General features: G+C 42.4%; 1 protein-coding gene across 1 annotated transcript in view; it reads left to right on the top strand.

Moving 5' to 3' along the window:
* AIG1 (androgen induced 1) overlaps positions 1–25,299 on the top strand; it is a 130,454-nt gene extending 105,155 nt beyond the window's left edge. Inside the window, exons 4-6 of the mRNA XM_035899763.1 lie at positions 11,098–11,213; positions 20,990–21,153; positions 24,269–25,299. Of these exons, the coding sequence (XP_035755656.1) occupies positions 11,098–11,213; positions 20,990–21,153; positions 24,269–24,306 (318 nt within the window). The 3' untranslated portion in view covers positions 24,307–25,299. The remainder of the gene's footprint in view (positions 1–11,097; positions 11,214–20,989; positions 21,154–24,268) is intronic.
* Positions 25,300–25,646: the final 347 nt, after the last annotated feature.

Here is a 25,646-nt window from a genome sequence, read left to right as displayed (position 1 = left end):
GGCATATCAAGGTTAAGGTGGACAGAAAAAATCAGGCAAGACTCTGCAAGACAACCCAGAGAAGCCCATAGCTTTAATACTGTGAGTATCACAGCTCCACTGCAACCTGATCGTCTTGGAGCCCTTTGATATTACGTATGTTCAGTATCGCTGTCCCCTTGTGATGCTCATATATTGCCCATCACTGCAATCCTCAAACAGGTATTTGACAGCAGGAAATAGCAGGCCATTTCCCATTAAAAGATTTATTGAGCTCTGTATTATCTGTGTTAAAGCAAGATTACTTATGTTTGCAGAGTTCAAAGTCTAAAGAAGTAAGGAAATGTGAAAGATATAAACTCTGTACAGCAGTGTTAACGTCAGTTTTATTTACATCCCCTGTTTTACAATAATCAGTAAATATGTACAGGGATACATTTACAGATTACGATATCGATGTCCATATTTACCAAGAAAAACAGGTAAATAGAAATGGGTTCTATGTAAGGACTGTGGAAGAATTTGCTGTCAAACAAAACATTTCTTATTTGTTGACATTTGACACTGTAACAGTATAATCTTGAGTTACATGATGTATAGTTTGTCTTCAGCTCTCATCACTTAGCAGGGATGGGGTACAGAAGACATGAATGCCTTAGTTCAAGCATGGATGAAAGGCAAAACACCTGCCAGTGTCCGAATACATTCCTCTTCCCCCACCCTTCTCCCTGAATGTGCACCTTTTAATGCTTGTCCAAACCACGCTTTAGCCATGCAGTGTATTTGGATTTTAGAAAGATGTGATGTTATCAGCATTCATATGTATTTAAGAACAAGGGCAAACACTTTCTTACATACTATACTGGTTAACACTGAGATCTTTCTCAGTCTAAGCATGTATACGCGTGATTTAATGTGATTCCATTTGTAAAAAGTATGCCACCCTCTTGAGACCCTTGTATTTATCTGCTTTCAATTACATTTGAAGTATTCAGAAAGTCTACTATACTAATCCCATCCAAGTTGGAAGCCACATAGCTCATGCATGAGACTGTCAAACATGAGTAGTTGCAGATGTCAATGCACCAGTGGCAGGGATCCAGGAAGATAGATCAAGGCTTAGTCACTGAAAAATACACGCCAGCACATCTCAGATACATAGCATTGTAGCTAGCACCTCATGAGGAAAACGTGTCGTGACAGGAAATCAATAACCTCTTGGAGGCGATCTGGTTTTGAACTATCCTTGATTAATTATGCCAGGGCGTGTTTGGCAACTTTGCCTGATCCAGCATTAACCTAATGCTTTTTGCATGAAGCACTATTGTAACTAGTCTCATAAGTCAAATCTGACGGTTCAAGTCAGGTTTTAAAGGGTCGGGTTATAGATTTTGTAATGTCTTTGTGTCCGACATTGCTGCCTTTACTATGGTGTGTAGGTTTTTATTATCAATCAAAATAACAATTGTTTTAACATGAACCGTAGCATTTAGAACTAATTGCATTTGAAGTGGAATGATTCTCCTAAATAAAGTATGTCATATAGTGGGTAAAATAAGTAGGGAATGTCAGTGTCTTTTCGTGACAGAAGACCTTGGTTCAGGGTGTTCCCCAGGCTTGTTTGCATACGTGCCTTCTTTGCAGAGGAGAAGCAGCTCTAGGAGACACACAAGCAGGACTGCAACCTCTGTCTTTCTTCCCCTGCCTTCCTGCACAAACTCATTTTCCCCCTCAACAAGTTTTCCAGCCATACCTGCTGCCCCATCTGCCCCTCAACAAATGCAGGACCCCAGCCCATGCCTCCTGCCTTCCCTACCCCTCCAGCACATACCCCCTCTTACCCACACCCCAGCACATGCTAGTGCTTTACCCCCTGAAAGCACATCACTCCTGGTCTTACTTATTTTGTGGTGCCTCTAGACCCTGCCTTGGCCTGGCGTCTGCAGCCTGAGCACAGAGTGCAAGACCAGCAGTGTTTTTTCCTGCAGCAGGTGCTATCAGCAAAGCCGAGAGCAGAGCTGAGAGCTGCTTTGCTGCCTGGCCACGGCCTCTCACCGCCCATCAGGTCACTCGGCAGCGCACAGCTTAGCCCTGCGCCCTTCCACAGGCTGGAGCAATGTGGAGCTGGTGCTGGTGCAGCGCTTCAGCCAGGGGCATGTGCACCACTGCTTGAGAAGCTCTTCCCTCAGGTCCCTCTCCTCCTGGTGGAGCACATGCTGTTTAGAAGACGCAGGGCAGTGCACGTCATGCAAAACTGGCCACAGACAGATCGCTGGGCGCAGTAATGAGACCACGCTCGCGTTAGTCTGCTACTGCTTTCTGTAATACGAGAACAAAAAAGCTTGGGAGGTTACATCCTCTAGAGTTATTTATGAAAGAAAGGAGTTTGCATGTATAATATAAAGAAATAATTGAATAAAAGATAATTACATTGTCTTCGAGATAAATTGAACCAAGTGTCAGATAATTGCAGTCACCATGTGATAGACCAAAGTTTGACCTTTGGCTACCTCACCTGCACAACACCCAATAAATCCACCTCCTCAGTAACCACTTCCAAGATTTTAGATTTCCAGATAGCATCAAAGAGCCACCATTTGAAAAAGAAACTGCCAAATAATGGTTTCTTGATTTTCCCAAATGTGGAATTTCTTTCCCCAAATTACACTGGCCCAAAGCCCAGGACAAGCAATATTCAGTCCTGGACCAGTGTCAGATTGAGAGTCCAATGTCTTCAGGTTAGAAAGAGGATACTTTGGCTATCATGAAGCCAAAAATGCCCTTCTGTGAAAGCCTTAGCGCTAGCCATGAGAGACTGCCAGATATTGGAGTTTAACATGGCACATTTTTTGTACAGATAAACTTCTTTTCAAGTCAGTTAAAGAGATCTAGAAAACATATTGATACAAATCATTTTCTCTTTTTGAGGCCTGTGCAAGTAGACTCATGATAGGGAAGGAATTGGCTTTTCAGGGAGAGGAATGCTATTTTCCATATGAGTAAAATTATTTTAAACCATTACTAAGATTCATCTGCAAGCTTTCTTTAGTGATTTTTGTGCTAGGAATACATGAGGCCCAATGACTTTACTGGGGCTTTTTCAGCATGCCCTGCATAAACAGTCAACATTCATTCATGCAAATTAAATCTCGGTGATACATGTAAGTGCGTGTGTGTGTGTATAAACATTGATTTTAAGGATAACTGTAAGAGACAAGAATATATTTCTTTGCCTAGATAATCCTTTTTGCAAATAGTAGTTTAAGAAATTCTAGGGCAAGTGGTTTAACTGGTAAGAGGCAAATAAGTTGAAAAAAATATGTAGAAAAATTACTTTGCATAACATTGTGACTGATGAGTGATCCTTGTACAGGACATGTGTGTGTGTACGTTCCACATTGTTAGTGGCATGTATTTCCTAAAGATTTTGTGGCAAAAATAAGGACTGAAAGTGAATTGGGGTTCGCAGGGTTTGCTCAGCTGTGGCTGAGTGCACAGAGCCTGGGCTTTGTTGATTCTCTTGTATTTTTAAAGTCTCATCTCTAGCTGATGCTAGTGCAGTGCACGCTGTCGGGAGCTGACGGGGGAGTTTGGGCACGGCACGGAAGGAACAGAAAGCCTAGCTAAGGGATCCTAGCAAAAGGAGAGAGGTGACTTACATGACATTGCACTTTGCATGGGTTTAATGATATCTGGATACATGACATGCATTAAAAGTAGTTATACTGAATTATACAATTGAAAGAAAGGTAAAGCAATGCTGTTCAATTTGGCAACTGGCACTAGTTTTGCACAATTTTGCTATACCGGATGTGCTGTGTCCTGTCCCATCCCATCCCTGCCACCGTCTTGTTTCAAGTCCGAGTGACCAAGATTTTGATGTGTCAAGTTAAGTCATTACCTGTGCCTGCCAAACATACTGATGGATGTGAAGGGAAGACCTGTGGTGACTGGAAGAGACCTGGAGAGAAGCGAGGATGTGTCTCCCAGCTGGTCACACTATTCCTGATACAGGCCAGGATGCCATTGGCCTTCTTGGCCACCTGGGCACACTGCTGGCAAGGAAGAAGCGAGGATGTGTCTCCCTGGGAGCTGCTGAATGGGGCCAGGAGGGCCCAGAGGGCTGGTAGGTCGGGAGCTGCAAGGAAGCAACTTGAAGCAGCAGGAGCTGAGATAGGAGAAGGGACAGACGGCTCAGAGGGAGGCAATTGAAGAAGCCTCCAAAAGCAGAGGAGAACCAGGACAGAGGGTCAGTCAAGGTAACAACGGAGAGATGCTATAAGGGCCAAGATGTCTCAGAGCTTAAACTTGAATGAGCAGATTGGCTTCCATACCAAGTTTTTGTTACTTCCCTATACATACTTGCTCATCTTAGGCTGACACCCAGGAATGGAACTGAGGAATACCATGTGGTTCTCCATTCCTCCATAGCTACCTTACATAACCTCAGCTGAGGCATGCCAGCTTCGTCTTACCCTCCTGCAAAATGGGGATAGGATATCCTGCCCCTACAGATCAGGGCTGCTGTGAGGGTATGTTTAGTAATGCTTTTGAGGTGTTGAAGTGCTTCGGTGATTGGCACTGTGGAAATTCTGTAGATAAACACCTATATATAACCTCCCTGACACTAGTACAGTCATAGGGGTGAGATCAGATTGACACTGCTATTTCAATATGTAGTGTGTACTGCGTGCGTCGGAAACAACGAGAACAAACCTGTCAACGTTGGGTGCACGTGGAGAAAATGGAACAATTCCTTTTAAGTCAGATATGCCATGTCCACTGTATTTGTCTACAGAAAAGAGGAAAAGATGGGGTAGCATTAAAGTGTTAATTTTCTTTTCAAAGAACTCTACACTCTTGACTGAAAATGGTTATCTCTGGCTTTTGTGTGTTCTGTGGCGTTATAGGGTATTGGTCTTTGTTTAGATCATGCAATACTTCTTCCTCCCTCCAACCTACAATAACAATTAACGAGCCGTCTGTGGCTGCCTTGGAGTGCATCCTGTGCATCAGCGTGTCTCAGTTAATAGTCATAATTTCTCATTTGTAAGAGGAAAAGTGCTACCAGCACTTTCAGTCTCAGAAGGGCTCAGACTCAGTCAAGGATTCCAATTTATTATGTATCCAGCCCTGATATCCTGCTGCTCTCTTTATGGATTAGGCTGCCTTGGTGAAAGGTATCATCCTTCAGACAACACGTAAATACTCTCTTGCCAGCTGTTCCTTTCTCAGAAGTTTCTCAATGAGTAAATCATAATCGTGCCCTTGTTTTACTAGTTTCTGATCTGGTTCTCCACGTTACTCTGCTAGGAGCATGCGGCAAATGCAGCTTTATTACTGCTATTACTCTACAAATGGCACTGACTACAACTGTGGGGATTTTTAGGCCTATTAGTATTGGTTTCTAAGGTGAATACACCAGTAGTGATCTTAAATTAAGAGCATAGGTCATTTTGCTGGTCGTTTCTGTAAAACCTTTACTCTGGAGGTGCTGCAGAAACCCCTGAGAGGTAAGAAGGAGATGCAGACGGATTGCTTCACTCATTCTGACATGTAGCAGCTGTTTAACAACACATGATCTGGTTTTGAGCTCAGGAAAAAAAGTGAGGGGTAACATCCTGCTGATGGAAGCTAGATTTTAGAGAGGGACTTAGAAAGACAGAAAGCAGAGGCAGCCAGCAGATGAGACAGTTTGCACAGCAGCTTACGCAGCAGGGTGCAAAGAAGGGGGACTCTGTCAAATTCGTACCAGCGTAAGTCTCGGGCACGGTGGCGGTGTGCCGCAGGGCAGCTTCCCCAGCAGATGTTGAGCATCTGCCCCTGGCAGGGTGGAGGCTTTAATGTGGGTGCAGTTTCGGGTGGCAGATGCAGCTCTCCATGTCCTGGGCTGCATAACTTCCATGGGTGAAGATCCATCTGCAGCCTCCTTGTTCCAGGGAGCACCAGCACTTCCAGGAGGCTCCCGGTCCATCAGTTAAAATGTTGATGACATCAAAGCTGCAAGGCCTCCTTTCTTGTCACTGGGCTTTCGCTGACTCTTAAGAGCATGGGCTGAATGACACACTGAAGCCCTCTCAATAGAGGTCCACAGTATTTCCATTGAATTAAAATGTCCTATACCCTGTATTTGAATATATTGGAATAATCTCTCCAGGGGAGTGGTTGACTCCGCCGTGCCGGACACTTTCAAGACACAGCTGGACAGGGTGCTGGGCCATCTTGTTTAGACTGTGCTCTTGCCTAGGAAGGTTGGACCAGATGTTCCTTGAGGTCCCTTCCAACCTGGTATTCTATGATTCTGTGATTCTGTAGTTTTTAGTCTGATCAAACTGAGTAACAAGTCACAGCCTTCTGTTGAAGTGAATTATAATCACAATTTCCGTGATCCCCAAGCGGTTTCACCATGCCTGCAGAACTGCGTACTGACTGGGCATCTGAGAAAGCAGATGCTTTTTTAGACTGAACTCCTTGTCATAAAGGTAGTTCTGGACAGTCTCTGCAGATCAGGACTGGGAAACTTGGGAAGATGGCACCGCCACATTTGTGCTAAGGACAGAAGACACCAGTACACAAAGCTGTCAGTTTGGCCCCTTTTGAAAAGCTTTAACATTCCCTTTAAAACACAGTTAAGGGAGGAGAAAAGGCCAAGCAAGGTATTGATGAAAACAGTGTTAAAAAAAGCAGCACTTAATGGTGGAAGATAAAATATATAATCAGGCTTTCAAGAACGAGCACTTAATTTGCCTAAAAACTATTACAGAACTCATTCTTAATGTACCTGATTTGCATAAAATCTTTTTTTCCAACTACCTGTTCCAGCACACACCTAAAATGGGGAAGCACAGTCCTCCATCACATCTCAACTTGTCAAGCCAACATTACAGATGTGCTGCCTATTTGTAATGTGATTTTCCAGCCTCAGATGTCATTAGGCACATACATACCATGTGGGAGGTTATGTGTATTTTAAAAATATCTTTTAAATAGTCATTAATGAGCAGAGTTTCTCTCAGGAAGCAAGGCAGTGGTTCTAGGAATGAATCCACCTGCAAGTCTCTGTGTGGCTTCTTTGCACCGTGTGCTAATTCAGCTTCACTCAGAGGCTGCTCCTTTGGAGTCAGTCTCCCAAGTGTTGCCTGGATCAAATTCTCCGTATGATCACCTTCCTGCAAATTCCGCCCGAGCTCCATATGTCAGGCTGGATTTGCTCTGTTTTCATGCATCGTTACCAGCAGCTGAAGATCTGGCCAGTGGACACAAAATGGGGAGACAATTGCAGCTCGCTGCTCTGCAGAGACCAGGACTTGCTAGCAGACCTAGCAGGCATAAAGATCTGTCAAAGCTCCCTTCCCCACTGCAGGGACAGACAGTGACACAGCAGGAGGGGTCTGAGCAGGGCAACGCTGCAGCCAGGTGATGGGAGCTTACGGCCACGTTTCAAATCACAAAGTGGTCTTTGGCAGATGGATCCTTCAGAGAGGGGTTAAAAATTGGTCTGAGGGTCACTGCCTTGGCACTCCAGAGAAAAAGGAGTTTGTGGCTGGGATTTGGCAGGTGGCACCACAGTCGTGGCAGGAGAAGCTGCCGGGGTACATTTTCTTGCAAGTAGTTATAGTTACTGAGCCCAAGCTAAGAGCTCCTGCTAACAGCAGGGTTCGTTGGCTCCCTTGCTGCTGCCCCGGCAAGGCTGGGGGCTACCCCATACCCCGAGGGGCGGCACACATGCTGCCAGCGCCGCCTTCCCAGCTGATGGAGGGGGTGCTACCTGACGTACCCACAGCATTGCTCAGCTCAAGCCTCTGGTGTCAGCACAGTCATACAGGCAAAACTGTCTCACAGGACCAGCTGGTCTCGGTGGGAGCAGAATAAGCTGTCCAGGTAAAAATGCAGTTTCACTTGTAAATAGTTAGTCCATAATAAAAAGTACCTTATCAATTGATTGCTAGTGCTAGCATAATTTGCTACTATTAATACTATACTAGTCATTATACTCTAATTATAAATTTGCCCTTTTCTTAAAGACTTTAAATGGTGCAAAATAACAATTCCTGGAAAGCCGTTAGAGCAGCTGATCACTCTCAAACCTCCTTGTTATTTCAACGTCCTCATTTCTTAGTCTTCTCTCAAGTAAGCCCCTGGAGATACTTTGACAAACAAGGTGGGAGATGTTGCACTGTCTTCCAGCCTGCCAGTAAGTAAAAGGGATCAGTCCCAGAGATACCAGTTGGACATCTTCAATCGGCACTGTGTGATCTTTAACAAACGGGTCAAGGAAGCATCAATGTTATTTTCTCTCTAAGCCTCAGATTCCCATTGGCCCAGGTTTATTCAGAAATCAGGTGGCAAAAACATTAGAGGGTATGAAATTTCTGGCCTCCTGCAGCTTTTCCAGCCCTGATGGATTCCTCTCCAAGCACATTTGACCCCTGCTCACCTTCACTAGGCTTCAGTCCAGGTGCCAGTCTGATTCAAATTTGGTATTTATAGCTCCAGAGTTTTAATTGGCACTGTTTGACAGAAGGTATCCCTGCCTACAAAATTTCATGGTTTTTAAATTAAGGTTTTTGGAGGGGCTGAAATGCAGGAAAGGGAAATTTTATCTTGGTTGTAGTTTGGGTGAAGCATCTGAAACAGCTTTTTAGAGTGGCAGCTTCAGTAGAACATTTTAAACCAAAGTTCATACTCTGGATTTGTAAAACTGCAGTGTTTGCAGCTAGCATCGACATTTGCTGTAACAGATGAAGATTAAAGATCCGCAGCTCTGATTTTCTCCTTACACTTCTAATTGCACTGTACTTTTGACAGGATTTCATACATAAACTCTTCAGCGATACAGCTCATTATCCTCTTCCCCCTCCCCCCCCCTTACCTTTAGAAAAGCGCAGAAGGGAGAATTTAGTATCCTAATGACCTATTTTATTATATAACCACAGGAATTGGGAGGAGGGAAAGGAGAAGAGGACTCTAGATTAAGGGTTGATTGCTGAAATTATTTTAACTACTTTTTAATTGGCAAGCTGTTGAGTTGTTATCATCAATGAAAAGTGCATCAACAAGCAGTATCTAAAGCAGTAAACGTTTCCATTGAGAAACGGAGCTCCCAAGCTCTGTAACCATCATCCATGTAGTGAAGAGTTCATTAAGTGACTGGATCACAGGAATACATGGTTCAAGAAATATCAAGGGTGGGGTTTGGAGTCAAAAGTCTTTGTTGTCTTCTTTTTTTTTCTCTGAAGAGGTTATGGAAGCAGGGCAGGAGATGTTTGCACGGCCTCCAGCTGCCCTGCTTTGGGGGCTCTGCAGAGTGGGGTGCTGATCTCTATCTGAAGACCTTTTCCATACAGATGTAAGACATGCAGGTGTACCTCCAGGGCTTGCTTTGCTGTCAGTCTCTGTTAATGGACTCTGAAGTGCCTGCACAGTTTATAGACCTCTCATCTACTAGTGGGCACCTCTATTCCAGACCACATGTAAAACATCTTTGCATTCCCTTGATGCTGATTTATACTGTTTAAAGAGATGGGGGCGGAACAAGTTTTTAAAAGGTGAAGAAATTGAAAGCTCCCCTAACTGCTGTATTATCCACCTGACATTCTCCAAATGTTAGTCATTAATTACTAATGCCTTGAAAATTGGAGCAGTTATCCAATTCAAATTATGTTACATCTCTGAGCCAGAGCATTTCCATTATCTTATCATTTCCTATTCTAACAATTCCTCCTTATCCACAGTTCTTAAAGGCTCAGACCCTGCTCTGTTTCATCTCATTTGGGCCTCTTATCCGCACAAGGATACTTCTACTCCGTGTCTGTCCTGCCTTCATGTGGGTGCAAATTGGTGTGGGTTTACAGCATAATTATTACAAACTTACAAATCTGGCCCTCCTGCTCCTCCCAGAACTACATGCGTGCATCTGATGGCAGAACATGGCCAACGGAAGCCATAACCTTCTTTTCCAGTTGGTGATCAAGTGCCTGGGGAAGGACTGAACCTGGTTTAGGGCTTAGGCTGCCCTTGCAATCCTTGCACCTGCAGACCTCCCTGTGGACTGGGCAGGAGAGTTCACAGTCGCAGTCACACCAAGCCCCAGGGCCAAGCTCTCAACCGAAGCAATGCCCTTTAGGTACCAGCAATAACTTGTCCCCATGGTGGCAAGGCAGGGTATGTTTCTGGAGTCACCAATATCGCTGGTTCTAGGTGAGCTGTGTATTGAGAAATTACGGGGTGTATCTCCTGGCACGTTTGTGCTTCGCTTACGTATATTTTCATGCCTGCCAGCACTCTGAAATCTAGACATCGAGTGTTGGGGGCAGGTAGATGCAATTTTTCATGCTGCTGACATTAATTGGATGAACAGACCTTCTCAGAAGGGGCAGTGTAAGAAACGTAGATGGAAAAATGACAAAATAAGGACTTTCACAGCTAAATAAAGACAAGTGGCTGAAAATGGTTTTTACAGCTTTGGCTTTCATATGTTTCATTTGGGAATCTAAAGCCATTTTGCACAACAACTAACGAATTAAGATTCACAACACCTTTCCAAAGAAGATAATTGCTCCTGTTTTACAGATGGAGGAACAGAGGTATTGAGGCTATCATTTGAAAATATGTCCCCTGTTTTCAAGTCCCTAGATTGAGATACATTTAAACCTCATTCTCAGAAGCATTAAATACCTCCATTTATATTCATTCATTTGGCATTGTTTGTGCCTAGAGTCTCTGAAAATCAGATGCATTGCCTCCTGACTTGAATGGTCAAAATAACTTTGCGATGTGGCAAAGACTGCAAGGCCACACTGGGGCTGGGACCCATGTTCTTCATGCCACATCCCGGTTTTACTCACTGAGTATCCTGTCTGCCTTGCATTTCTGGCCAAGAGGAAGAGCACGGGCTGCTCGCTCGGTTTTCCTCTGCTCTCTTGAACAATCGGGCATTATAGCAACAATATTGTTTGGATTATTTATTGACTTTATATAGAGTCATTGTACCTTGTCTTTCCAGATCATCAAGAAATTGTCTTCAGGTTTTTGTAATGAAGTTTCTTGTTGTAGAACTAGCATGGAAATGAATAATTTATATCACCTGGGTTTCCCCCATTGTTTTGTTTTTTTCAGCATACAACAGTTTTGCCCTTTGTATTAATCGAGATGAGAACAACACATCATCAGTATCCCAGCAGGAGCTGTGGACTGGCTGCAGTGTGCACCTTCGCTGTTGGCTATATTTTATGGTAAGGGCTGTACACACTGTGTTTTGATATTGTATTGGGGGGTTTGTACTGCTAAATTTGGGCACATATTTCATTATGGATATAATCGCTAACAGATTCACGCTGCATGCCTCGTTTGGTCCAAGACCTGGGCTTTGTCTGGTTTCCCCAGATGCTTATATTTTTAGAAAGTATATGCCAAACCTCACACAACAGGAATTTGTTGAACAATCCCATGTAAGCAGTGGTCTTTCCAAGGGTACATTTTTCAACCTTTTTTCAAGCTAAATGTTTTTCTTGGACCTTAGTTTTATTGCTTAGGGTTTTTGTTCTATCAAATAAAATTGAGAATAGGCAAATTATTTCCTGCATCAGTATTTAAGCGGCAACAGAAAAGATAGAACAGTGTCTTTTTTCTTTACTAGTTCATAAATTCTTTCTGTAAAATTGATTACAGAATAAGCTGGTAATCCAAACACTCTGAAGTTTGTTTTTAAAAAATGCAAATGTTTGTGAAAAATTAAACTGAAACAGAAATAACCTTTCTTACACACCATTAAGTCTTTGGTCAGTTTCTGTTCAAGCACCCGACTTACAGGACAGTTAATTTACTTTGGTCATTGTAGAATTCTATTTTTCACTAAACCTTTGTTTTATTTACAATGCTCCTTTGATACCATATATCCTTTATCCTTTCTGCAAACATTTCATGAGCCCCTGTTTACTTCTCATATTCTTTCTTCTTACTTCACAACACCCTTCCCTCAGCTAAGAGGATATTTTCCAACATTGTGGGTAATACTGCTTTTTCCACCAGTCAAGAGAGATAAAACTAAGGAGAGAGGAACAGAGCTGAAGGCAGTACTGTCATACTGCTTCAACTATGCAACTTGCCCCTTCAGTCCAACAAAACAGAGGCCATTATTCATACACATCCACGCTCGCTGAGTGATCGTAAAATGCCGGTAATCCAGCTGAAGTGGGGTGTTGTGTCCCAGGACAACAGTCACATTTCTGACATTTGCTTTTATAAACATACATATCCTTCCTAAAAAAGAATAATATTTGTAATTGTAAGATAAGGACAGCCTCATGCAAAAAGGCACGTAGTGATTCCTTCAGGAGAAAGGAATTTTTTTTTTAACCCATATATAATAATGCACAACTGTGATATTTCTCAATCTTCCTCAGAAAGGTGCCTAGAGGCAGGTTGGCAGAGTTACTGTACCTGTGATCTGACCTCCTGTGGCAACTCCTGTTTTCTCAAAATCATCTGAGTAGGCACATGCAATAGTATTAAACAGGGATAGGGACTTGAAACAATCCAGTTCTGCAAGTGAAATAAAACCAGAGGTGTCTTTTAAGAAGCTGTTGCAGTATCAGTATGATACTCGTATGGCTTGATCCTGCCCACTACAGTGCATCTACATCCTACAGCTACATATACAAGGTAAAAGGAAATTGTAGGACAAGTGAAGCAGGGGAAGAAGATTCTGCATTAAGAAATAACAACTAAGCAGATACCCAGTTACAGCCTGTGATCAGTTCCCTTCGCTCCCTCCACTTTTGCTGTTTATTTGTTTTGCCTGCAGCTACATTATTTCCAAAACGGATAGGGCTACTCTCAAGTCACTCACCCTCTTCCAAGTTGTGCTTTCTCTAGAGATGGTCTGAGACAATTGCTTATTCAGCCTAAAGGCCATCCTGCTAAATTCTGCATTTGCAGCCCATTTCTCCTTCTATTCTTATGAAAGAAGGTCTTTGGGGAGGACTGGAAGCAAACACAGGCTACAGTGGGCCATCATCTGCAAGTTCTGCAGATCTTCAGCCTACAGGTGTTACTGAAGCCTCCATCCAAGATTGGATTGAGGCTGCAGGCCAAATCTTGGCTTGATGATATCAAGACAATGTATCTGACATTCACGGGTTGGGAAAATCTACCAGTAAGTATGAAAAGTGGGGGTTTTTTCATCCTTCTCGCTCAGAGTGTGCCTACTTTTCACAGCTTAGGTCCACTATCTTCCTGCTGCCAAGTGACCACATTGAAGTAGAGACCTTAATCACTTAGAAGGTTTGGAATTACTTAATTTGGATTTGCTGCCCTTGTTGGTGAGCTTTTTAGACCCCTCAAGGTTAGCACAGTGCATTAAAATGAAACTACATCTTCAAATGACCAAATACAGCCTGGTAGAACTTTGGCCCTTTGTACCGTCGGTTGTCCGTGGGTCCCCTGCTGGGGCTTAGTTCTTGGTTTATGGGGGTTTTTACCTAGAAGTTAGGGATCTGCCGCTTGAGAATTTGTCCTTCTCCCTACATCATTTTTCCCTCAACAGAAGTGTTTTCCTTGCAACTCTCTCTGTATAAAGTGGAGACAGTTTCTAATCAGATGTTCTCTCTGGTTTGCCCTTGAATTTTGAACTCGCTCTCTCCCCGCCTCAGCTGAAGCCTTCTTACCATGCTACATGATATATATGTATCACGTCGCACTTTGTAGTGTAAAGGAGCATATAGGAGGGTATTTTTTAGGTTTGATTCTGTTAATACATTTCTTTCAACTCCAGGTAGAGGAGACCTTCTGTTTTATTTCATATGTGACTGAATCTTTCACATATGGAAGAGATGGTGGAGTAGCAAGCTTTTATTATATTTTTATATTCGATAAATGATAAAACAGGCAAACAATTCTGAATAGAATCACTGAAGCTGGAAGAACATAGCTAAATAACTTGATATCCCTTGAGCATTATTCAGAGAGATGTTATCTGAGAAACATCCTTTCTTGAAGAGTAAAACCTTTTTCTGTTTTTCTTTTTTTTTTTTATTTTTTGCATTCTCTCCCTTCAGTCAAGTCGGAGAGCATTTGAGTAGGCACGCCTAGCTCATGTGCTCTCTGTGAGGGGGGGCTCTCCCTTGCTCTTAAGGAACTGTGCTCAGGCAGAGCATTCACAAACTTGCCTTGCCTGTCGCAGACCATACATGGACTTTTAGGATCAAGGCCATGGGATAAGATGGGAAAGGCCGATTGGCTTTATTTAGCATGGCTTGAAAAGGTCACAATTTGTATTGAATTGTTAAATCTAGACAGTGCTAAGAAAACCCATGAGCTTGCCAGTACTACCAGAAAATACTGCCAATGGGTGTATGGAGTTGGTTGTCAAGGAACAGAAGAGAGCCAGAAATGCGTTGCTCCTTGTAATAAGAATGACCTCATGGTAACTAATATCAGAGCCTAATATGTCCCTAAAATAAACTGAGACAAATACGTTTATTTAAAATGGTTGTCTCGTTCCTTCTGCTTTTGAGCGCTTGAGGATGCCAAAAACCAGACCTTCAGAACCTGACTCCACAGCTCTAGTCATGCTGGGCTATGTGTTTGGGAGCAAAAGACTCTTGTTGCTATCTCAAATGCACTAGGAGCTGCCTCCATATGTGCCAAGCTTGGCCTTGATTCATTCTTTCATTCTTTGATAAATCTATTTAAAGAGCTCAGGTACCTTAAAACTTCCATTTGAAAATAAAGTTTCTCTTGAAGTGACTTTAGGAGAGTTCTGTAGATCTGTCGAGGGAGAGCATTTAGGTGGGGTAATTTGCTGAATTCTTCTTGAATGAATTTAAGAAAGGAATGTCCACTGAGAATTTGGAATTAATTTGAGATCAGTGTTGTCAGCCTTGCTGTAGGATTTCCACTAGTGATTCTCCATAGAAGGAGAGGAAGATCAGAAAGAGCAGATGTTGGCAAGGGGATAAGGGTGCAGACTGCTAGGACAAACCTTGACATTCAGAAGAGAGTGGTGGAGAGTCAGAGCATGAAACTTGGTGGGAATTGACAGCCATATCAATAAAGAAAGGCAGGACTGAGAAACCAGAAGGGTTTCTGAGGTGGCTGGTGCCAGTGGAGCAGGAGAGACACAGCAAGGCTGTGCTAGAGTGTGCCAAGAGTCTGAATGTATGGAGGATGTCATGAATTGGACGTAAGCTTTTGGAAGTGAGCACTGGGGACAGAAGTTCAATAGAGATCAGAGGAATCAGTGGTTGGGGAAAAAAAGAATGAAAAGTCGTTTTGAGGAAAGTAAAAGAGATGAACTAGAACCATGGGCTAAAAGAGAAATGGGTAAGGAAATGTGCAGCTCACAGGTCAGCAGCTTGAAAGCTGAAATCATGCAAGTAAGTGGGAAAAGCTGGGAGGGGGAGAGAGAGACAGGCTTGGAAATCAGAGTGGAAGGCTGATGGAGAGGTGGGTGATAGATGAGACAATGCAGAGGAGGAGAAAAGAGTTGGAGCCAGAGCTGCTCAGAACAGGAAAGAGTAGGAAGAAGTAGGAGCAGCAGAAATAGGCCAGGAGAAGATTAGCGTCCCCTGCACCTGACCCAGAAGGAGGGTGGGAGAGCAGAAGAGCTTTCAGCAAAGAGAAGGCTGCATAGATCCTCAGCCTGTTAGGTCTGACACAGCCATTATGGACTGTTACATTCTGGCTCCCCTCCACCTCCACATCCTCAAATGTTTCAGTCAAAGCAACGGTACGATCACAGATGACATGCATGGGTAATACATTCTCACTTGCTTGTGCAGCTCCCTAAAATATAGTTCAAGAAGGCATAGCAACCATTACTATATTTAAAATGAAATATTCTTTATCAAAATAGATTACTTCCAAAGATGACAACACCTTGCAGTGAATCTGCAGAGTTTCTGTCATTCTAGCTACCTGTACATAAACACAAATTTCTGCTAAGCTTTGTTCATCCAGAGGATGCCAGCATCACGTCAAGCTGAGTATGTTTTGCATGTGACATTATTTGCAGCTGCAGTTTTCCAGGACTTCTCATCTTCTGACTGCATAAGCCGCTCCATACCGGTAGCGCAGTCCTGTGACCCGTGTATAGTTCAGCACCACTCACATCCGTGGAGGAGAATCCAGTGTAAGAAACTGGAACAAGATGGGATGATTGCTGCTATTTCCTAATTGATGACTGTTTATTGAACTTATTTTTTTTGTCTAAAATTTTTCTAAACAACATACATTCCTTATGTAGGTGACTTAGGCCTGGCTGGCTGGTACTACAAGAAGCCTAGCATCTTAATGTGGCTGAGACCTTAACAATTCTGATTAGATGCAGAACAGGCTGTCGTATGGGGTCTTTTTTGGGGGGAAGGAAAAAAAATCATAAGGGTTTATGAAAATATGCCTCATATCGATCAATATTAGAAACAAAAAGTAGAACAGATTTTAGTGTGGGTCATTGTGCTCCTGCCTCTGAAAGCACAGGGTTGATCCCTACTCTATAACCACAAATCATTTGTTCATTCAAGTTTCAAATGACTCAGCTGCTGTAAGCCTGTCACCTCCTTTGGGAGACATTCCACAATTTAATAGTTCTGGGTGAAGTTCTCACTTTCTGTGGAAAAGGAAGAGAGTGATGCTAGGACAGAACATGAAATAAAAGTGTAGAAAATGCCCATGTTCCGTTGTTTGGTAATGAGTAGCCACAACAGGAACGGGCCTAGGATTTGTTTGGGACCAAAGATTCAGCCTTCTTTTCTGCCAGTCGCTGGAAACCTGAATGGCACAGAAGATGTGGGAAAGGATTTACTGCTGCAAGAAGTAACCAGAAAGGAACTGCCATAGTAGATCAGAGTAGTCATGTATCCAGGCTCCGGCTGTAGCTAATGTCATTTGCTTCAGGAGAAGATTTAGCAGGCCATTTTAGAATAACCAGCCTGTAAGGGAAGTTTTCTTCCAAAACTTATGTCAAAAAGTAGATGATTGGATCCTTCAGTCTTCATGGTTTATATACCTTGTACTCTTTGAACTTAAGCATAACTGTACACATTCTTATTGCTTGTGCAGTTTCCTGACTTCAGAAGCTTGCTCGAGTTGCATGGAATGGCCCAGAGAAAAGGAGTGGACTAAGTAGACTTCCAAACTTGTATACTTTTCTGAATATCTTGATTTCCGTGATGTATCACTGAAAGGTAGGGGTAGAGCATTCCGGAGGTTAATTAGGTGTCATGCATTTTCAGACTTGAATTTGTTGTCTCCAAGTTCTCTTGAAGTGCTTATTCTGTTATGAGGAAGAGCACTGGGAGCTCTTCAGCTATTTTATGACATGCATCATTATTCTGCGTCCTCTCATTGAATGCACCCCTCATCTGATAGTTCCTCTTTCCAGAACACGTAGTGCTGATTGGTGTTTGGCTGCAGATTTCACTGAAGGACTCAACTTGGGCAGGAAATGGGTAGAGATTCTCAGAGTTCAGACCATGATGTGCTGCCAAGCTGTGATGCCTGTGCAAGTATATTCAGACTCCTGTAGCTGAGAGCAGCCATCATGAAGAAGCCACCATTTTCTGCAACGTCTCCCATCACAAAATCTTTCAGTGTCTTGGTTATCTGCCATTTTATCCACGTGTTGAGCTTGCTTCTGCCACGACTAAGTTTTACACATGTTGTTGCAACATTGCTTCTGCCACGACTAAGTTTTACACATGTTGCAACGGCTGCATTACAGGTAGAGCATGCATAAACCACAAGGTTCTGACAATTTTTTGTAGTTACTTTTCCTCATTAACAAAAGATCTATAGCCAAAGAATAGATGTACACGTATCTTCTCTGCGTAGTTTTCTTTTCCTCCTTATTACTTTGATAGGAGAGATATAGAACATCTACTGTATACTAGAAGTGAAAAACAGCTACAAAGTCAAATTTTTGACAGATTTGTTAAAAAGAAGCAATATTGTGTGTTTTCAAATAGCTTTTTCTGATTTCTACACCAGCTGGTTGAAAATTTCTGAAAATCACCACTTCTTTTAACAGACATTTTAATTTGAATACAATGTGTGAATATTTCCATTCCTTCTTTTCTTACCAGTTCTATCAAATTGCTAAATGAGCCCGATGACCTGTAACACATTCATCTTTGAAAACACATGGTTCTGTCTACACGGGCTGCCATGGAACCAAAACGTGGGGAGGTTCAAGTTAATTTTATCTTCTAAAAAGTAGCCGGTCCAGTTTTAGCTTAAACTTTTTCACCTCCGTTTATTTTTATCTAAACGACCCATTTTTTATACCTGTTCAATAGCAGGGTCTTAAATTGGATCTAGATTTGCACTCCTAAGTAAATCTTAACGCATGCTCCCCTGTGCTTATCTAATAATGAGGCTGGGCAGGAATAATGACTACTGGAATTGCAACGTTGAAGGCATTCATTAACATTAGTAATCAGCAATCTTGTGTGGAAGCTTTATGCCTACGGTTGATCAGCCCTTTATTGTGCGGCGAGGAGATAGCTTGTATTCAAGCAGGAGCAAACCCGAAGGAAGAAAGGCCATCAGGTGAGGTTTCCATGGCAGCAGTCGTCCCTTTGCTGCTCCCGTTTGTGGTATAGACAATGGAGGAATAATGAACGTGTCAGCGCTCGGTGGAGAGGCGGCTAATATTGCTCCATCCCAATGTAGTGAGCGGCGTGGTGCAGCTCATTTTAAGGAAGATCAGGGCGGCTGATCAGGTGGGTCGCTGTGGTCGTTGTCTCCCAAGTGGCGCACAGTACCTCCTGTGCTCCAAGCATGAGTTCCTATGGTGTGGCTGCACCAGGAGCAGGCGTACAGCAGCCACACTGAACGGACGAGCAGTATCACCGAGCAGCGGATGGGCTCCCGTGCTGGGCAGCAGAGAGCAGAGCGCAGGAGCAGTACTCAAACACTCTGAACTAACCAGAGATCACTGGCATTGGGAAGCTCATCGGTGACTCATTGGTTGGATTTAGAAAATATTTCCTCTTCCCAGCATAAATGCATTCTAGCAAATGCCACTTCAGCTTGGTTCATGAAGTTGGCTACTTAGGTGCAGTTTAGAAGGTCCCTTGAAAAGTGCCTCTTGTAAAGGTGCTTTATAGTGCCAGGCAGTTTCATCACACCAGAGAAAATAAGTGGAAAAGAAGCACTGGCTGGTTTTTCAAGCTTTTTCTTTGGAGCTTGTTTTTCACAGAATTATCATAAAACAAAAGCAAATGTCACTGAAAAACGTTAGACACCGCCTGCCAAGCCACCCTGGGAGCAGAGGACATCACATTACCTTCTACTCAACTGTCCCATCTTCGATCAAGAGGAGCATGGTATCCCCTGTTGCCGTGGGTTACACAGGAACCCTGTATTTTTTCACAGATACCTTTATCTTGTCAGGTTAATTCTGGCACAGAAGAATGTTGTAGAAAATAACTCTAAAGTACAGAGATCATTTTCCATATGTGAACTCATTTGGAGAAAGGCTTTTTAATCTGCATTTAGATCGTGCAGATTAATTTACTGACACATGTAAATTCCTACATGAAGTGTCCAACTGTTAAGGGTTTGGCTGTAATAAAAGCTTTTCTAAGGAGGAGGGAAGCTATGACAACCGTGTGCATTTCCAGGGTGATGGAGAATCATTGAACAGGGGTTCTGTACTCTCTGTGTGACAGACATTTATGGTAACAATTTTGGGTGGACTTCTGTGTCTCTGCCCTTCAGGAGCCTATGAGTGTTGGAACTAGTGATCAGAAGTCTTCCTTAAGCAAATAGAAGTATCAGCAAGTGAAGCAAATCGTATGGATGTGGAAATCCCCATCAGTATCAGTCTGTGTGGCTGCTGAGTCTTCTCTAGCTGTGCTTCACTGTGCTTCTCTCTCAAATTGCTGGGTCAGAAAGGAAGATACTGACATTCCTGAAGAGAGCCCAGCAGCTCACGGGCCCCAGCCTGTCTCCGCTGAGCACTTTTCCCCATTAGCCTCCGTGATGTTTGCTCAGTTGTTTGGCAGCATTTGCCTTTCTTAGCTTCCATCTACTGGAACGTATGGACTTGCTCTGCTCCCTCTTGATTTCACCACTGACCACCACGTCAGATCTCAACGCAAAAGCTGTCCCTTTGGAGGGTACAGGTGTCCACTGCAGTCACACAGAGCGACACCACGTACCTGGAGTGCTTCTTCAGGCTGCACTGCAGTAAAGCTGACACCCCCTCTCTTGGGTTAGCGTACCAACAACCTGCACTGTAGCTCTATGCTAAAAATCTCTGTGTCACCAGCAAACCGCCATCATTCCTCTTTTTTTTATATTGAGTGTGGAGCTGGGCAGACTTTCACTGATGAGGTGGTTTCTTTTTTTATTTATTTATTTAAATGTTTATCCTACCTAGAGAAAAATTATTAGATCCCAAATGATACCAGGTAACTAAAGAAAAGGAGGAGCAACCTAAACCACAGGTGCTGAAGAAATTATTCTCTCAAAGAGAAGCTGAACCATATGTTTCTGGCAAACCCCAGAACTGACGCACTTGCCAGGTGTAGTGAGGAGAAGCAGCAGAAACACACAAATGTGTACAAAATGAAAGGAGGATGCTGCAGAAAGCAGAGAGTTGGGCTATTTAGAAGAGCCTGGAGAACGCCGAATGCTCTTTGGATAAAGAACCTGCTTGGAACAGAGAGTGCTGCAGTTTCCACGCTGCCGCACGAAACTGGGGGGTGTATTCCTCGTAAACATAAATGTAGCGAGGAAATACCTGCCTACATCAGAACACGAAAATTGGCCAACTGCTCATATTAAATTTAAAACAAAACAGTAAGAATGTGGGAAATCAGTCACAGTTTCATCACTTGTGATGTCTGTTCTGGGTGGATTTCATCCAGGTGCTCCAGTTCAGTTGCAACTTGCAGTCCTTTCAAATAATGGCTTTTCAGATTACAGTAGCTAAGCCTATAGCCCAAGCTACTTTTTCAAAAGAGGGCTGTAAGAGTCAGTACTTGTTTTTGTTTCGTTTCAGGGTGTGCTGGATTCACCACGTTACAGGAGTGTGGGTGTACCCGCTTCTTGAGCACCTCAGCCCAGGTGTCAAAATAATCTTTTTTGCAGCTGTTACTGTGGTAATTAACATATTCTACTTGATGGGAGAGGTCCTGAACAACTACATCTGGGATACCCAAAAATGTGAGTATTGTTTTATGAAATTAAATACACTGCTGGGACTTGAGTATGCTCCCCCGAGAGTCGAGAAGGTTTTAAGCTGGCTAGAACAAAGGAGAATGACAGAAGTTCCACTGAAACATCTTGCTTGCTTGCTCTGAAAAGCAGCCAGATGAATGGAATGGCTGCTGGAGAGCATGATGAGCTATGAATATGTATTCCTTTTTATAACTTCCAATACTAATTTAAGAGCTGTTGGCAATTACCTGAGAGGTTTACAACCCATTTGGTTTACAACCCACTTATTAGCTGATGAACCCATTAAATGCAGCTAGAATAAAGTATCATTCTCTGGGAATGCTGTTAGTGGTAAGCTTAGACTTAGAAATAAAAATATATTCTTTTAGTATTTTCAGGTATAAGGTGTTTTCTGCTTACAAATTTACTCAAGGAAAATGAATATGTTCACGTCAGTAAAACAATAGGAATGAAAGATCACCTTAGTGCAGGGTAAGCGTAACTGTGCAGACCCTACATCATCCACCCTACCTAGGCCACCCACTGCTGAGTAAAGGAAAAGGGAACATAAGACAAACACAAGATTAAAAGTGTGTTCCTTTAATCTATGAAAGATGTTTTTCATTTATCAAATTTCCTGAAATAAGAAAACAACATTCATCATCGCCACAGTGGCAAATCACAACTGGAGTAAAATCCATGTTCCGTGGGAATTCTATCATTACGTTTGTTGAGCCCATTATATGTTGGGACTGTATGAACAGCCTGTATCACCTCTGGGGAAACTTAGTGTGCACTGGTTAATACACCCTAGATTCACATGGTAGTTTATTGCACATACAAATCTCTCTTAACAAGTCCTCCAGTACTAGGCAGAACCTAATGCCAGAAGCTCAAAGCAGTTTTACTTACCATTTGCTCATATTAGGACCCAGATATAAAATGTCTTTTTGGTTTTGCTCTAGAAACCAGCGATTGTTGGTCACAGTGTTCAAGTCTGGTTTTCAGTCCTCAGTTTGATGTCAAATTCACATCTCTTTAACTTATTTAAGTTAACGCAGGAAAGAAGTTTCTAAAAAAGACAGCCGCGAGGAATAATTTCACTTGACCTAAGTCCCGTATGAAAAATAATAATGTGGTGAAGAATCACATGTTCTTACCAAGTTCATGAAAATAAGTAAATGGTGGAAAATCTCCCTCACTGTTCCACAGCATGTGTAACAAAATCCCTGGTTCTTGTGGCCCTCCACCCTAGAGGAGCTAACATCAATCAGGTCATTCTTCCAACCTCTTCCAAGGTTCACCATGGCCCTTATTATCCTCTCCATCATTTCCTTGATTTGGTTAAAGAATATTGATCCAAAGTCCTTTGTGGCTCAAGCACTTGCTGTCCAGAAAACGCCATGAGTCACCTGCTGGTTTGCTGTGCTTGAAACACTTTGCATAAACCTAACCTGAAGCGCAAACACCACAAACAGCAGAGATGTAAAATAATGCCAGTCTGTCACCGTGTGAGACTTGGGAAAATACTATTTGAAAACTGTATGTTTAAAAGGGACTTTTGAGCAGTAAGCTTGCAAATTAAAGCAGTCTGCCAGCAGAAGATTTCTGGGGTGAGAGGGGGTTGGTTTGGGTTTGGAGTTTTTTTCCTTTTCCTCTGGAGATGCATTAAATAAAACCTCACTACTGACAAAATGATTTGCAGTTAGTTTTTCCAAGTTAAACCACAAACATGGTAGGCAAGGAAAAATTTGCCCTGCCAAACTATTTGATGCATCTGCAGTAGAGTGCTTCAGAAGAAAGGAAAGAGGCTCTTTTAAAAAGGCAAATAAAACAGCTCATTTAAAACTATTGGAAAGGTTCCTTCCAGCAGAAAGCAGAAGACTCAAGATTGGCTCTGGAGCAGCCTTGTAAACCCACTGTAATCTATTGGGCCCGGCCTCTTGTTTTGGTTGTTAAACCTTCAACTGTGGCTCTTCCATTGCGTTGGTTTGCCAGCAACACCCAGGGCCATTGTACTTAGGCTGCTGGCAACGCGCAGACCCAGTTGTTTCCGTGTTGCTTCTTTCAGCAAGGCAGCTCTGCAGTTGTGCTTTCTAACTGCAGATGGGTCTTATTAGTTCCCATACTATGTTTTTAAAGTGACTTTCGGTGTACCTATCATCTGTGCGTATATTGCATTAGCAGGTGATCTTACTTGTAGCTGAATTTTCCTCTCCGCGTTCTCAAACATTGCTTCTCTTTTGTCTTCAGTCCTCAGAAGTCTTTCTTTTACAGCATGCAGCAGGCCTGAAAACCTCCAAAAGAAATATTTGTATTTGAGATGTCTGGCAGAGAGGGCTTAGTCAGAAGAACAATACTTTTGTCAGATACCAATAGTAATTCATTGTCCAGAAACAGGCACATGAAATAGCTGAATGTTTTCATTGCCAGAAAAAACACGATCTGCTGCCCGGCCCAGACTTTGCTCAGTGTAGAAAAGAGACAAGTCCTGCAGCAAGGATAAGTTCTTTAGGAAGCCCCACACTCAGCTCAGCCCTGCTGATATTACTGAAAGACGTGGCCATTACAAGAAGAGAGAGGCACCCTGTCAAGTGCCATTGATTCTTCATTCTTGTACTCTCAAAAAAGGGAGATGTACTTGCAAATATTTAAAAATCCGATGTTGAAATGGAAGGGAGGGTTAAAATTGCTGAATTCTGAAACACAATTTTAAAAACTCGCTTTCACATAAAGTCGGCTGCTTAGCTTCAGGTATAATAACATCTACTTTATTTTGCTTGTAGGTAAGCAGAGGAGGTGAGGAACTAACTGTTCCCAGACCCCTGCAGCCATCAAAGGCTGAGTGTGCGGCAGGGGGTTAGGCAGATTTGAAAACGGTCCGGAGGGAGGGAGGATTGTGCGGTTCATTACTGGACAACCACTGCCATCAGGTGTGCAGATGCTCTTTTCGTTCGCAGCAGGTGAGGTAACACATGCAAGAGCATGTGAGCAAGTAGGGGAGGAACAGCAGCAACAGAGGGGAAAGAAAGATGAATGTGTTAGAAGGAACCTCTCTAAGTAAACTCTTCATTTTGATTCATTCTGAGATTTTTAAAAGCTGTTCTCCATATGTTTTCAGGTATTGAAGAAGGAAAAGAAAAGCCAAAATTGGACTGAACAACAGAGGCAACATGGAGGATTGTTTATGGCTCCATGGAAGATTTCTCATCCCCAACAGAGGTTGGCATGGAGAGGAATCTTTTGGAAAGGAAGACGTTTAATGGGCCCTCTGCTCAGTGCAAGGATATTTTGGGGTTTTATATGGAGGGAAAATGGTTTTAGCTAAGAATAATAATAATGTTTCAACCTCCATTCCCATTTCTCCATGCTTGCATGTGGCATACACATATAAGATGTATATTTATCTCCACGGCATTCTCAACATGCGTTTCTTGCATCCAATAAGTCATTAAACCATTAATTCATTAAATCTTTTCACTTCCACCAAGAAGAACAATTAATCCATTCTCTGTATTGTTTGAGAAAAGCTTAATCAGATAGGTCTAATATGGGGAAACAAAACAATCCTATATATTTCAAAGTACAGTGTAAAAATACAGTAGAAGTTAATTGCATGAATGTATCTGAAGAATAATTCAATCCAACTGAAATATTAATGTAACACTGTAACAACTGCCTTAAATCAGTGATGTTAATAATTTTATCAGTCCAGTAAAATCTTATTTGCAGCGTTCGGCTATCTGAATATGATGCAATTTTTCTTAAAGAGGCCTAAATAAAGATCAGATCCCTGCATTTCTGTTTCTTCATGCTGATTCTTGAAATTCTAGATGGATTTATGGCATTTGAATTATATATTTGCAGGTTTTCCTATGTCAGCTGTAGATGATGTTATTTTTACATGAGGATTTTTCTTCTTATTTTCCTAGTACAAGACCTGATCCTGCATTTTCAAGTTGTAAGTTCTCAATTGATGGGCTGAGCCCTTAGTGTTATACCAGAGAGAGCATTTAAGCCTTACTTCAGGAAGGCACGTAAGCAAATGTTTAAACATATGCCTGTTTGTGTTAGGAACGCAGTTGCAAAATACTAGCAATCGTTTCAACTTGACAGGATTCTGTTTAATTATCAGACAATCAAGAAGGAACTCGAGTAGGCAGAAAAAATGTCTAGAATTAAAATAAATGAATGGAATAATTTTCAGCAAGAAATTATTTATAAAAATGTAACTTTAAGATCCAAATGTCTTGGTATTCACATTGCATATTTATTCATTAGTGTATTTAGATGTATTTATTTTAACACATGCAGAGTACTTCAGAGATGTGTAATGTTAATGTGAGATTTTTATTAAAGGGATTTCTGCAGAGTTTTAATATGACTTAACCATGTTTCTCCTCTTGAACAGTTCTGGGGGGAACTGACCTCATGCAACTCATGACATGCCTCCACAGTATTTTTTGGAATGTATTTATGTACACACTACCATAGGAAAG

The sequence above is a fragment of the Egretta garzetta genome, unplaced genomic scaffold (assembly GCF_000687185.1).
Source record: "Egretta garzetta isolate BGI_Z169 unplaced genomic scaffold, ASM68718v1 scaffold397, whole genome shotgun sequence".
Taxonomy (NCBI): Eukaryota; Metazoa; Chordata; class Aves; order Pelecaniformes; family Ardeidae; genus Egretta; species Egretta garzetta.
Note: the sequence above shows the minus strand (reverse complement) of the source record. Positions and strands in the feature narration are given on the sequence as shown.